The sequence below is a fragment of the Ochlerotatus camptorhynchus genome, unplaced genomic scaffold (genome assembly GCF_037179485.1).
Source record: "Ochlerotatus camptorhynchus isolate MF236.1 unplaced genomic scaffold, CSIRO-AGI_Acam_v1.1 ptg000077l, whole genome shotgun sequence".
NCBI classification, from domain to species: Eukaryota; Metazoa; Arthropoda; class Insecta; order Diptera; family Culicidae; genus Ochlerotatus; species Ochlerotatus camptorhynchus.
Window position 1 is genome coordinate 7,249,518 of NW_027040567.1, and position 12,877 is coordinate 7,262,394.

The 12,877-nt window shown below is 40.1% G+C and overlaps 2 protein-coding genes across 3 annotated transcripts in view; one reads left to right on the plus strand and one right to left on the minus strand.

Moving 5' to 3' along the window:
- Positions 1-9,546: 9,546 nt before the first annotated feature.
- Pgls (6-phosphogluconolactonase) lies at positions 9,547-11,061 on the plus strand. Its single transcript, XM_065217573.1, has 2 exons — positions 9,547-9,796; positions 10,255-11,061. The coding sequence occupies exons 1-2, from the start codon at positions 9,583-9,585 to the stop codon at positions 10,884-10,886; spliced, it is 846 nt and encodes a 281-aa protein (XP_065073645.1). The 5' UTR covers positions 9,547-9,582; the 3' UTR covers positions 10,887-11,061.
- The window catches only part of LOC135697727 (sodium-dependent nutrient amino acid transporter 1), a 74,826-nt gene continuing 72,935 nt past the window's right edge, over positions 10,987-12,877 (minus strand). For both annotated transcript variants that reach the window (XM_065217527.1, XM_065217526.1), the window contains exon 8: positions 10,987-11,329. In XM_065217527.1, coding sequence (XP_065073599.1) covers positions 11,237-11,329 — 93 coding nt within the window. In that variant the 3' untranslated portion in view covers positions 10,987-11,236. The remainder of the gene's footprint in view (positions 11,330-12,877) is intronic.

Genomic DNA, 12,877 nt, shown 5'->3' on the forward strand with positions numbered 1-12,877 from the left:
CGCAGATGTCGCCACTGCACGATGATGATAATGTTGACAGACTGCATATAAAATTCGTGAAAATTAGCATTAAATCATAATTTTCATCAAGCCTGCGTGAAATCCTTCCAAAATAACATTCGAATTGAAGAAGAAAACGTTTTTACGATCAAACTGATGTGCATCTTTGACTTTTCCAAGTGAACTTTCATAAGATATATTAATTTCATTTCACGGCTCCATCAATGCTGCATCGTAAACATGATGTAAACAGAAGTAAATTGCTCAATTACTCAAAATAAAGATGATTTGTTATCTTGTTATCACTTTGAAGACCATCTAGCACCATTTTATAGTAGGGTGCGAGTTGAGTAAATCAAGTTCCGGTGCGTTTTCCGTCGAAAATTGTGAGTATCAATATGTATGCTTAAAAAAGGCCAAAATGAACATTTATTGAATATTGGCGTCCTATACAACCAATTCTCTATTATCACCAGCATGATACAACCTTTCCTAAGTAAATTCACTTAATTTCCACTTTCACCTTAGTGAAAATCGCACATATTAACTATTTTCTGAAAAATGCAGATGCGCAGAAGCAGTGTTGGAAAAATCATTTTCAACAAAAGTTCTATCACAGCTCATTGCAGAGATAAATCCCAAAGGAACTTCTCACAAAAAGTTCGCGAACGAGAGATGATAAAAAGTTCATGAAAGCGTAGAGCGAGAGAAATTTTCATTTCGTATCTCGAAAGATCTTTAGTCTCTCCATCTCACATCATTTCACACGTACTCGTGATTCGAACCAACCAAATATCCCCTCAGCTTTGTTCTTTTTTTCCTGCGAGTAAAGGTAGGCGATGATCACGCGAGAGTGTCTGTTTGTTTTCTTCTCGTTCTCCGATATTTTTCGCATCCTTCACATAAAATTCAATTTCCAGAGAACTTTGAGATTTGGGCGTAATTGCTTTTGTAAACAAACACGTCATTCAACGATTTCTCACGAACCAAAGCACAATCTAGCGAACTATACTATACCAAATGAATCATTCCTCTTCCTGTCTGTGTTGTTAGTTTTTTTAGATTGAACTTTAATTCACGATAAATCGGCGAATGAAGTGTGTGTTTACAAAAGAAATTACGCCCTAATCTCAAAGTTTTCCAGATTTATTTATAGTTTTAGTTCTCAATACAACCAGCTAATAGTAGATACTTGTAACTATTCACCAAGAGTCTAATCTTTGCTGACCAAATCATCATTTGTGGCTGTACTCTTCGACAAGAAGAACTATGCTATTAGTGCGAAGTACAGTTAGACCAACAATCAATACGAAACTAACGATTTTAAATTGGCTCACCACTTTAGTAGCCTATTGGTCCCAAGCAAACGATTAACGTACCCTATTCTAGTTGAAATTCTATTACTACACTATGTTTGTTTTGATTCGCTATGAAAGTTTGACAGATAACATCAGGGGTGTGTGGATTCATGCAGAACATGCAGGGGTGAGTGAAATAGCTTGGGACTGCTTGGGACCGTTGTTCTGGTACTGAGTGAGCCAAAAATAATAAAGATTTTCTTCGGGATCCAGTGGTCTTAGAGTTACCTCTATGGTTAGACCACTGAGATTAGCGCTTAGACATGTTTAGTGTAAGCTAGCAAGCATTCTGTTGATTAGTCTTACTGCATTGAGAACATGCTTATTAGGGTGGTTCAAAATATCGGCTTTGCTTCACTAAGCTCAATCGATTTTTAATCAGGTCCAGATAATTCTCCCAAAATTTGAGCTTATTGGGTTGCGATCTCTTTCTGCATTAGCCATCTAAAATTTATAAAGGCATTACTATGGGAAAAGTGATTATTTTGTTCACCTCGTCTTTAAATTTCGCCATAATGATCTACCAATAAGTTAGCCTTGTGTACTCATAGGAAATTTTCTCAGCTACATTTTTTTCTAAAGACCACTTTTTAATTGAACATTGAGGAAATTAGTTATTAATTGATTTCTAATCTGCTCACTTTCTGATTTGATCACTCGACTGCATTATAAGGTACAGGGCAGCAATGTAACCCAGTAGCTCGCCCGATAGCTTGAATTTCCACACAACCTTGAATGAAAATATTAAATTTGCTGGTCACTGGTGCCATAAAGCTACTGTAACTTTTTTCATGGATCTCAAACTGCAAAAAAATATCTATTAAACATCGATTCTAAAAAAATAGTTTACTTGATATTTTTTATTCAGCAGGTGTATTCACTTGGGAATCCATCACTTCGCAAGTTGAAAGTATTTTGAGATTGTCTGTAAATTTCAAGTCTTGCAATACTTGTGGATGAAAAATTTAGATCGTTCTCAATCTGTCACTATATGAAAAGCTCAAGGTACATGGTTACTTTGATTAATTTTGTGTTCATTTCCAGCCAACTGGTAACAATTTTTCTTTTTTTTTCAGCCTATATTTTTTACAGTTTTAATGGACATTGAATAACCTGTTTAAATTTTTTATCATCCTTAAATGCACACTAAAAAGATGTTTTTGTCAGATCCTTGGTCAGCAAATAAAGCGTTTTGAAGTTCAGCATTGCAGTAGTCCCGCATACCTTATGGTTTTACATAGGGAGGGTCTAGACCCTTTCTAGTTTTACATTGTTTTACAAGAATTCCCAGTCATGGGAGAGGACAGTAATAAAGGGCGAACACGAAATTATTACGACACATTCAACAGGGCATAACTTTTTTACCATTGGGTAAAAATCAACCAAATTTTGCACACTTTCTCATTGATGTGTATTGTGTACATGCTGTCAAACTCGAAGTCGTGTTTTTCGATTCAACGAAAATGGAGGTGAACCAACGCGAGTTGAGAGAACAAATTCTTTCCAAACACCTGGAATTTCCTGACCTGTCGCACCGGCAGTTCGGAAAAATGTTGAACATTCACCATTCAACCGTCTCCAGAGTGTTGAAGCGGTTCCAGGAGCGGTTGACGTTGGACCACGGCAAAGGAGCTGGAAGAAAACCGGGACCGGAGAACAAAAAGACGGAGGGAAAGGTGAAGCGGATGATTCAAGCAAATCCCAACGTCTCAAGCCGTGATTTGGCTAAAAAGATCGGCATGTCGCAGAGCTACGTCCAGAATGCAAAGAAGAGAGCTGGACTACATACATACAAGGTACAGAACTTCCCAAATCGCGATGAGCGGCAACAATCGACGACTAAAACTCGGGCACGGAAGCTCTACGAGAAGATGCTGACAAAATATGGCTGCTGTGTGATGGACGACGAAACGTATATAAAAGCCGATTTTAAGCAAATTCCGGGGTTGGAGTTTTTCACCGGCAAGAGCAAGTTCGATGTGGACGACAAATTTAAGAAGAAGAAAATGTCGAAGTTCGCCTCCAAATATCTCATTTGGCAGGCCATCTGCTCTTGCGGACTGAGGAGTGAGCCTTTCGTGACAAAGGGCACAGTAAATGGCGAGATCTACAAATCTGAGTGCCTCGAGAAGCGCCTTTTGCCGTTCTTGCAGCAGCACGACGAAGCTCCGCTATTTTGGCCAGATTTGGCATCATGCCACTATTCTAAAAGTGTCCTGGAGTGGTATGAGGCCAATTCTGTCCATTTTGTTCCAAAGGACATGAATCCGCCAAACTGTCCGGAGCTGCGCCCGGTGGAGCAGTACTGGGCAATAATGAAGCGGGAACTTCAGAAGAGCAAGAAGACAGTCAAAAACGAGAAGGACATGTTAAGAAAATGGAGAAAAAAAAACTGAGAAACTGGTACCGGATGACACTGTAAAGACTTTGATGGAGGGCATCAAGCAAAAATGCGTTCAATTTTACACTCAAGGCTCCATCGATTAACTTTTCTTTTGATTTTTGAAGTAAATATATGTATACAACTACCCTAAAATTTTGGTTTGATTCTAAACATTATAAGAAAATTGGCATGACATTTTCGGTGTCGCAATAATTTTGTGTTCGCCCTTTAGCACAGTGAAAATGTTCACCACCACCTATATTCCCAACCCTGCATATAATTATTGCATAAGAGCTTACAGGAACGATATTACGAACACTAGTGATGCATTAACTGTATTTCGCGAAATTGAGGATACATTAGGCGCTCCTCCTTCCGAACCCCCCCCCCCATCCTGAGGAACGGTTTTAATATAAAAATTGCTAGTCACAAAATCTTACACTACCCTCCCCGTTCCTCGTTAATGCCGCGTTGACACTTGTGCTGATTCATTCATTTTTTTTTGCCAGAAACCAATGCACCAATCAATAAGCTGCACAAAACTGTTCACATCATCCTGATAACGGTTACTTTAAACAACAAGCGCCAGTAGACAGCCAGCTACCAGACTTATCAGGCTTTAGAGATTGTATTGATTTACTCAGGATAGCTTTCTGTCTATAATCTTTCCCTTGTGAAATGTGCAGCGCAATTTTCAAGAACGAATGTGGTGCAAAGAGATAGAGAGAGCGTTGGTGATTCGAGTTAAAAAAGTTCGCGATATCTCATTCTCTCATCCCAGAAAGTTCGCTCAGGAAATATTGGAGTGTGAAACTAGTGAGGGAAAGTTCCCAAGAAAAAACGTATCGCAAGCGAAAATGATATTTTGGTGAGAATTCCATCACTGCGCAGGAGGTAGCCTCTCCCTGTGGGTGCAAACTTGTTGTGCATAATTTGCCATGAAAACATCTCCGATCCATACCGAAATAATAACAGTTAGTTTGCAAACACGTTTTCTTACACGATTCAAGCAAAAGTTTCCACCGGAAATTATTAGTTTTTCTTTATGTACCGATTTGCCCCAAAAATCGTCTGTTTTACTTGGAGAATTTGGAAACTATCCTCCTTCTAGTAGTTCTCACTTTGAAATGTAGGTGGCGAAAGCTTGTAAAAGTTTCACTGCAATTGATGAATCTACGTTACGGTCGGCCAGTAGATGGAAATGATGTGAAAATGATAATGACGTTTTGCTAGCTGTCAAATCGTATGGAATATTTTTTAGTACATCATCACTTTTGTGGTTTTGGATTTCAAACCTAGGTGTCGCATGCACTGGTGCAGTTTTGCGTAGATTCATCAATACGCAAATTTGGTAAGTTGCATTATTTTCATATAAACGATCTGTTTGCTGACCAGTTTTCTGGGTGCACTGATCGACACGAACTTTCTTTTTTTCGTTCTCCTTGTGTTTCGACAACCAGCGTTTGTTGGTATTGTCAATGAAATCCTTTGTTGCGTTTGATGAGCTGGTGCTAGAGTTTTTGTCGTTACCTTCAACGTTTGAAGTGTGATGATCCTCGGTTTGATTGTCGGTGTTTCGCTGTTGTTCTACTGCTGAGAAACCGGTAAAAACAGGAGATGATGTTCGATATCCATCGACGGGAAATCAGCGAGACTGAATACCCGCTCGATTGGTGGAGCTGCTGGAGCGGTGCTATTGTTCGATGTGGCTACATCAAAACATTTCTTTTTGGCATGTGCTGCTCGGCCACAATGGCGGCACGTTTTTGGTTGCTTGTCGTACGTTAATAACGTTGTTTCGTTGTCATACATCACAAAACTCGAACACCGCTCTGGAATCCTGGGAATGCACTCGAACGGTCACTGCTTCACAATCCACATATACCGGGATTTTGAACTCACTCTTCGCACAGAGAAACGCGTGTTTATAGTTGTGCGCTTTTTCATAGCGCAAGGCAACTTCATTGTCTATCATCTCATTAAAAAACACAATTTCGGACGTTATGAAACTGAATGCATCTAACGTTCTAATATAGAAGCTTAATATTGTTCTAGAAGAATTATTGCACTTTTCCCGCTTGGGGACGAACTGGAAGGACACTGAAGTCAACCACAAGTGTGTTTTTACGAACTACACTCATTTTCGCTACAATATTTCACCAAGTTAAGCAGAGCAGAAAGAGCACACGTCCGATGAATACGAGTAACGGCTGTCGAATGACCTTATTACCAACAATCAATTCGAAACTAACGATTTTAAATTGGCTCACTACTTGACTAGCCTATTGTTCCCAAGCAAACGATTAACGTATCCCATTCTAGTCGAAGTTCTAGTACTACACTATGTTTGTTTTGATTTGCTATGAATGTTTGACAGATAAAATGAGGGGTTCATGGATTTTCCTATGTTTCGAGGGGTGTATCGATTAGCTTGGGACCGAAGATAGTACCAGAGCTGAGCCAAAAAGTTAAGCACGTATCTTCGGGACCTTCTGGTCTTAGAGTTACCTCTATGTTATTACGTTGTTTTTCCTTTAATTCTACTACTATTGTGTCACTTTCACTTTCACTAATTCATTTTTTATATATACTTTGATTTACTTACGTAAGATTAAATTATAAACCTACAAATCATGGTTTAACTGTTGGCACACTGCCATCTGCGTTTCATTTTTTTGAAGCCCAGTGTTGCATGCAATCTTGTATGGCAACTTGTGCTCTTGCGGACCCACGGTCGATGAATTTAATTACACTGAAAACGAAACTAGCTCAGAGAGTGAGTCCCTTTTACTCAGCTGCGGGTAACTTTTACTCATTCGTATGCATAAATTTCTAAAAGCGTGTACACTGAAGGTTCAATCAACCGAGGGAAACTAACGATTTTAAATTGGCTCACTACTTGACTCGCCTATTGGTCCCAAGCAAATCGATTAACGTACCCTATTCTAGTCGAAATTCTAGTACTACACTATGTTTGTTTTGATTCGCTATGAAAGTTTGACAGATAAAATGAGGGGTTCGTGGATTTTCCTATGTTTCGAGGGGTGCATCGATTAGCTTGGGACCGAAGAGAGTACCCGGGAAGAGCTGTGCCAAAAATATGGGCACGTTTCTTAGAGTTACCTCTATGGTTCAATGTATTTACTTTATATATTAATGGTATGTATGTATTAGAGAGGGTCTAGTATAAGAGATGAACGGATTCAAAACAAACTGCCTTGGCAACCTATGCCTAGATGATTTCTTCCATCACTGCCAATGCAATCAAGATAAGCGCTGCACGATTGGCTCTGGCTTTGACAGTTCGTTTGGCTCAAAACCAGCCAGTCCGCTCCTCTCTTGAAGAACCTTTCTAGTATGTATGTATGTATGTATGTAAAGGGTGTCCACGATGAAATTGCCACACACAAAATTGATTCGCAAAATTCGAGTTTTCATCCGATTGCCATCAAATTGTCAGGGATTGAGAAATAACTATTAAACTTCATTTTACCATTTTACTCGTATTTTATTTACAGTCCATACGCAAATGCCAGCACCTTGGCCTTAACCCCGGCCATAAGATTCTGCACAACCTGTGAATCAACCGTTTTTTGCATGTAAACCCATACTTTCTTCAGTTCCTCGACTGTCTTCACTACCTTAGGTCGTTTAAGAAGGTGCTGCTTCATAATCGCCCAGTACTTCTCGATGGGGCGGAGCTCCGGAGTGTTGGGAGGGTTGAACATTTTCGGCACGAAATTGACCTTATTGACCGCATACCACTTCAGCACGTCCTTGGAGTAGTGGCATGAGGCCAAATCCGGCCAGAAGATTGTTGGGACGTTGTGAATCTTCAGGAGAGGAAGCAGCCGCTTCTGGAGGCACTCTTTTATGTACACCTGTCCGTTCATCGTGTCCTGGGTCACGAAAGGTGCACTCCGCTTCCCGCACGTGCAGATGGCTTGCCAAACCAGGAATTTCTTCGCAAATTTGGACATCTTCTGAGTGCGGACATGCTCCGGAACGCTGAACTTATCCTTGGCCGTGAAAAACAGGTTGCCGGGGATCTGTTTGAAGTCGGCCTTCACATATGTTTCGTCGTCCATGATGCAGCATTCAACTTTCGTCAGCATGTTGAGGTACAACTTCCTGGCACGGGTTTTGGCGGACTTGTTCTGCTTCTCGTCGCGATTAGGGGCCTTTTGTACCTTGAACGTTCGAAGCCCAGCCTTAGTTTTGGCCTTCTGGACAAAACTTCGGCTTAGGTGCAGCTTCTTAGCCACATCCCTAACGGAGGCGTTCGGATTTCGGTTGAAGGCCCCAACTACGCGGTTGTGATTTTTGGTGTTGTACGGAATACTTTTTCCTTCACTTCTGGGCTTCCGATCGGTGGTCAACCGTTCCTCGAACCGCTTAATCACTCGCGACACCGTGGAATTCGCGATTCCCAACGTTTTAGCGATGGAACGATGCGAGAGATCCTTGTTCTCGTGATGAATGCGCAAGATTTTATCACGCACGAGCTGTTCTTTCGACTCCATTTCCGCGAGTTTTGATCACAGGACTTTAAAACTTGCAGGATGTAAATAATGCACTATGAACTAAATCCACCCAAATTTTCATTAAATTCTACCCAACGGTTAAAAAGTTAGAGCAATTTCATAGTGTGGCAATTTCATCGTGGACACCCTTTAAGAAGCCACCATCCTAGCTTGGGTCTTGCCCTGCATGCGGCTTCACTCAACAGCAAGATCAAATTTCGTCATCATTCTGAATTCAACATACTGCTGTATGAAGGGCCAAATTACTTATTTGTGAACAATTATATGGTTTTCCAAGTATGAATTAGATTGTTTAAATTCAAATTATACACCTTTTTTGTTTCCAAATGTGTTAAACTCAATAGCGTTCTAGGCGTGAAATAACCAAAATAAGTGCGGCTCAAAATATTCCCAAAAATCCAGTCACCACTGCAACAGACAATAACATATCCACCATTTTGAGAAAATCGGAGTTAAAGATCGACAGATTATTATTTTAACTGTTTAGAAACAATACATTTTGCAATACTATTTTTAATGTAGTCAGTGATTAATAACGTTTAAAATTCAGTAGAAACGGTAAAATCACAATTTTTATTTGAATTTCAAGCTACAATACAGCAAAAACCACATAGGACGTTTTGACTAGTCAAGTTGTACATCGAACATGTTACATTGAACGATTTTTCTCAATGACATAATGTTACATCGGACGATTTGTTCTACATGATACTACATTCCCTTTCACAGATGTCATAGTAGAGTACCTAACTTTAGATTAGTCCCGCCTTTAGAAAATGAGCACCAATCATGTAAGGCAGTCCGAATGACCGAAGTAACAAACATGTACCCATCATTCCCAAATAAAAATTGTATGGTTAATTTGCTTAACGACGTGTTCTGGGTATCATCCAAACCATTTGTGTAACAGTTCAATGATTTGGGTTATCGTTCGTTTATGGTTATTTTTTATTAGGGTTTCTAACTGTACATTGGACAATTTTTGACGTATGATTATCTTAAATAAATGAAAGTAAATTTGGATGGATGTTTTTGTATCACATATTAACAATGATAGAAGAGCAATTCAGTCGACTTTCTTGATTGTATGAATGCAGCTTAATAACTTTGATCCAATAAAGCATGCAATATTGCTTGCAAGTTTCAACACAAGAAGCAACCTTCGGTTAAAATACTTTGCATCGACATGTCATGTCATCGATTTGAACTTTCTCAGCTTTTAAAAACAAACACATCGCTGCACAACACAACCGAAACGATCTGATATTATTATAAAAACTGACATCATTCGTGTTGTATGACCTATCGTCGTTTTTTACTGGACACCTTCAAAGCAGCTCGGAGGCTAATTTATTCATCCATTCCAGTCGATTCTAAAACTCCGAAAATGACTTCAAGTTTGGATTTCTACCAAGTCGGAGACGCCATCTGCGACGAAATCCTTGGCCTGCTGGAAATGACCGCCAACGAAACGTTGAAGAAGCAGGACATTTTCCGGCTGGGAGTTTCGGGTGAGTGGCAAATCAGTGTCAACATTTCAAAGGGGCGTAAATGCTTTTGTAGATAATGGCTTTAGCCGTCAATTTCTCGCAAATAAAAGATCATTTTACTTTGACTATATTTTTTGTATTACTTCTGCGTGAAGTCAATGATTTACATAGTTGAAGATGCTAATTTCAAATAACAGACTAAAGTGGTCATTTTTATACGATAGATGAGGAGATGAAAATATATGAGTTGATAGTTCCTTTAGAGTACGGCAGTGTGAAAATTGTATATAGAGTGTAAAAAGCGAGCAAGGACAACTTTTTGGGAAGGTACAAACCACTTTAGTTTGTTATTTGAAAAGATCATTGTTGTGGAGGGGTGAGCCATTGTTAACAAAAGCAACTACGTCCCTTTGAAATGTTAGAACTAAAATGATATTATTTAAAGCTTGATTGATCTTAACCTTGCGACCATATGCTAGGAGGTTCCATCGCCAACATCCTCTCGGAGGGCATGCACGATCTCCGTTCAGACTTCAGCAAGTGGCAGATTTTCCTCTGCGATGAACGGGTCGTTCCGGAGGATGATAAGGAATCCACATACGGCGTCTACAAACGGGACCTGTTGGATTGTCATCCGGAGTTTCCGAAATCGATTTTCTACCCGGTCAATTGTAGCCTAAGCCCGACGGAAGCGGCAGAGGATTATGAGAAGACTATCCGGAGGGCGTTCGGTTTGGAGAAATCGAAGGAGATTCCGTCGTTTGATTTGTTAATTCTGGGGATTGGACCGGATGGGCACACGGCTTCGCTCTTCCCGGGTCATCCGCTGTTGGAGGAAAAGGTGAAGCTGATTGCTCCGATTGAGAACTCACCGAAGCCACCACCCAAGCGGGTCACGATGACCTATCCGTTGATCAACAATGCGAAGGTTTGCTTGTTCGGCTCGCAAGGGGAATCGAAGGCGGATATGTTGAAGAAGATTTTGGTGGACAAGGACGAATCTCTACCGGTGACCCGGGTGGATCCTAAGAATGGTCGGTTGATTTTCGTGGCATGCGATGGAGCTGCCAGCAAAATTGGTGCAAATCCGAGCCGTAAAGCCAAGGCTTGAGAGGCAGACACATGTTGCATTTAAATGCTCTCACTAAGTGTGCCTTAGAAGTGATGCAGAGGAAGATAAAGCCAGTGCACAATCTACAGCTATTCGATGGTTATGTGATAAGGAATTTGTGTTTTTATTGTTTGAATCGTAAAAGTAAAATAAATTAAACTACAATATAATACAAGGTTGTTTCAAACGCATATCACAAATCATTGAACGTAATACTTTAGCTTAGCACATGGGTAAAATTGTAGCCTAATCGAGATTGGTTCCACATCTTGGACACATATATTCCGATTAGAAGCTTTCTATTGGCAGCACCCAGCGTCACATTTCACCGTTGTTTTTCTTCTTTTTCATCAGTCTTCGTTGATAAACTTTTTGTACTCCTGATTGAGGTTGGCATCGATCGGTCCCCAGTTCTTCGACGGTCGGAAGGCGTTCATGATTTTCTGGAAAAGGAATTGAATAGAAATTGGTTATCACATCGAAATACGTTTCCACACATGAAAATCTGTCGGAAATCATCAGTGATCTAAGGAAATCCCATGAAATCTCGTTTTTTCTTCGAATACATCTTCAGTTCCAAATTAACGTCATCGCAACGCAAACGGATCTAATGTGGGTGGCCCTTAAGGGTAATCTCTCATGAATTAAAGACAGTTCAAATAACTTCTTTTAAAATTTGAGAACTTGGGAATTTCAGGAAAGTCCAAAGAACTCCTATGAACCTAAGGAGACATCGAGAGATGTTTCGGAAACTTCACATGTTCAAAGAATTTCAGGAAAATTTAATGGTTTTCAGGACAGTTCCAGTTCCAGGAGAATTTAGAAAAGTTCTGCGAACATCAAAACAGATCAATTAATTGCAAGGAAATTGATGAAACTTCAAACGAGTTCCAAGAAATTTGGGGAATTTTCGAAAATTTCAGCAACGTTCAGTTTGGAGAACTTTAAAAATTGAAATAATCGGGAAGATCAGAGAACTTCAAACACACTTAATAGCTAGATTTTTTTTCTAATCGTGCACCAAGTGTGCCGCAGCTGTGCCGGCTGTATGTTTTCATTGAATGGTGAATATTTGGTATGCTTGGTAACCTGGTATTTTTGACAGTTTGAATATTTGGTATGTGCACTGTGAAACGGATTCGAAGCAGCGGATTTGAGTTGCTACGAAACTTTGCTTCAATTTCCACTGTTTGGTACTGGAATTGCTAATGTTCACGGTATGAAAAAAGTACCCAAAGGTCAGTTCAATTTTACCTACTTTTGACTGGTTTGTCCCCTTTTTTCCTTCTAATGTTGTCAAAAACGGAGGAGCAAAACCACCCAACAGAGGTAGTAAAGTGTGGGAACCCAACGTTGAGTATACAATCATATTTACAGACTTTTGGGTACAACTAACTTACTTTTGGGTAGAAAGCGAATGGAAAATTTCATTCGAATTGCACACAAGTAAATGAAAACTCTTTTGACGCGCTTTACCTACTTTTGGGCTCCTGCACTATAGTGCCGAAATGAGTGAAAAGAACTTACTTTTGGGTATTTTTTTCTTACCGTGTAGCAACCGCTGGGGAGGATAATAGTAACACCACAGACAAACAGACATAACACATTGAATATTTCTCAATATAAAACATCGTCGCTAAAACATTACCGCCATCTGTTGAGTACACTGTGGTGGGTAGTACGCTGAACAGATGGCGGTAGTGTGTAAACGTCAAACGCAAGGGAATTGACTATGCGCGCCACAGGTGGCGGTACTACCAACTACGATACTTTTGAATTGACCGTTAAATGCTTGTTCGATGAACAACTTGCGAGTGTTATGTCTGTTTGTCTGTGGTAACACGAAGAATAACAACGTGAACAGCTCGGCAAGGGAGACCGCTCCGAGGGAACCGGGGAAAGTAGGTCACGAGATCGTGAAATGATTGGCCACTACGGCATTGTTGCATCAGCTCAAGGAAATGGGAAATTTGAACGGCTCTCGCAATCAT

Coding starts and splice junctions, on each gene's coding strand:
- Pgls (XM_065217573.1), top strand. CDS start 9,583: ATGACCTATCGTCGTTTTTTACTGGACACCTTCAAAGCAGCTCGGAGG. Junction 9,797..10,254: donor TTTCCGGCTGGGAGTTTCGG/GTGAGTGGCAAA, acceptor ACCATATGCTAG/GAGGTTCCATCGCCAACATC.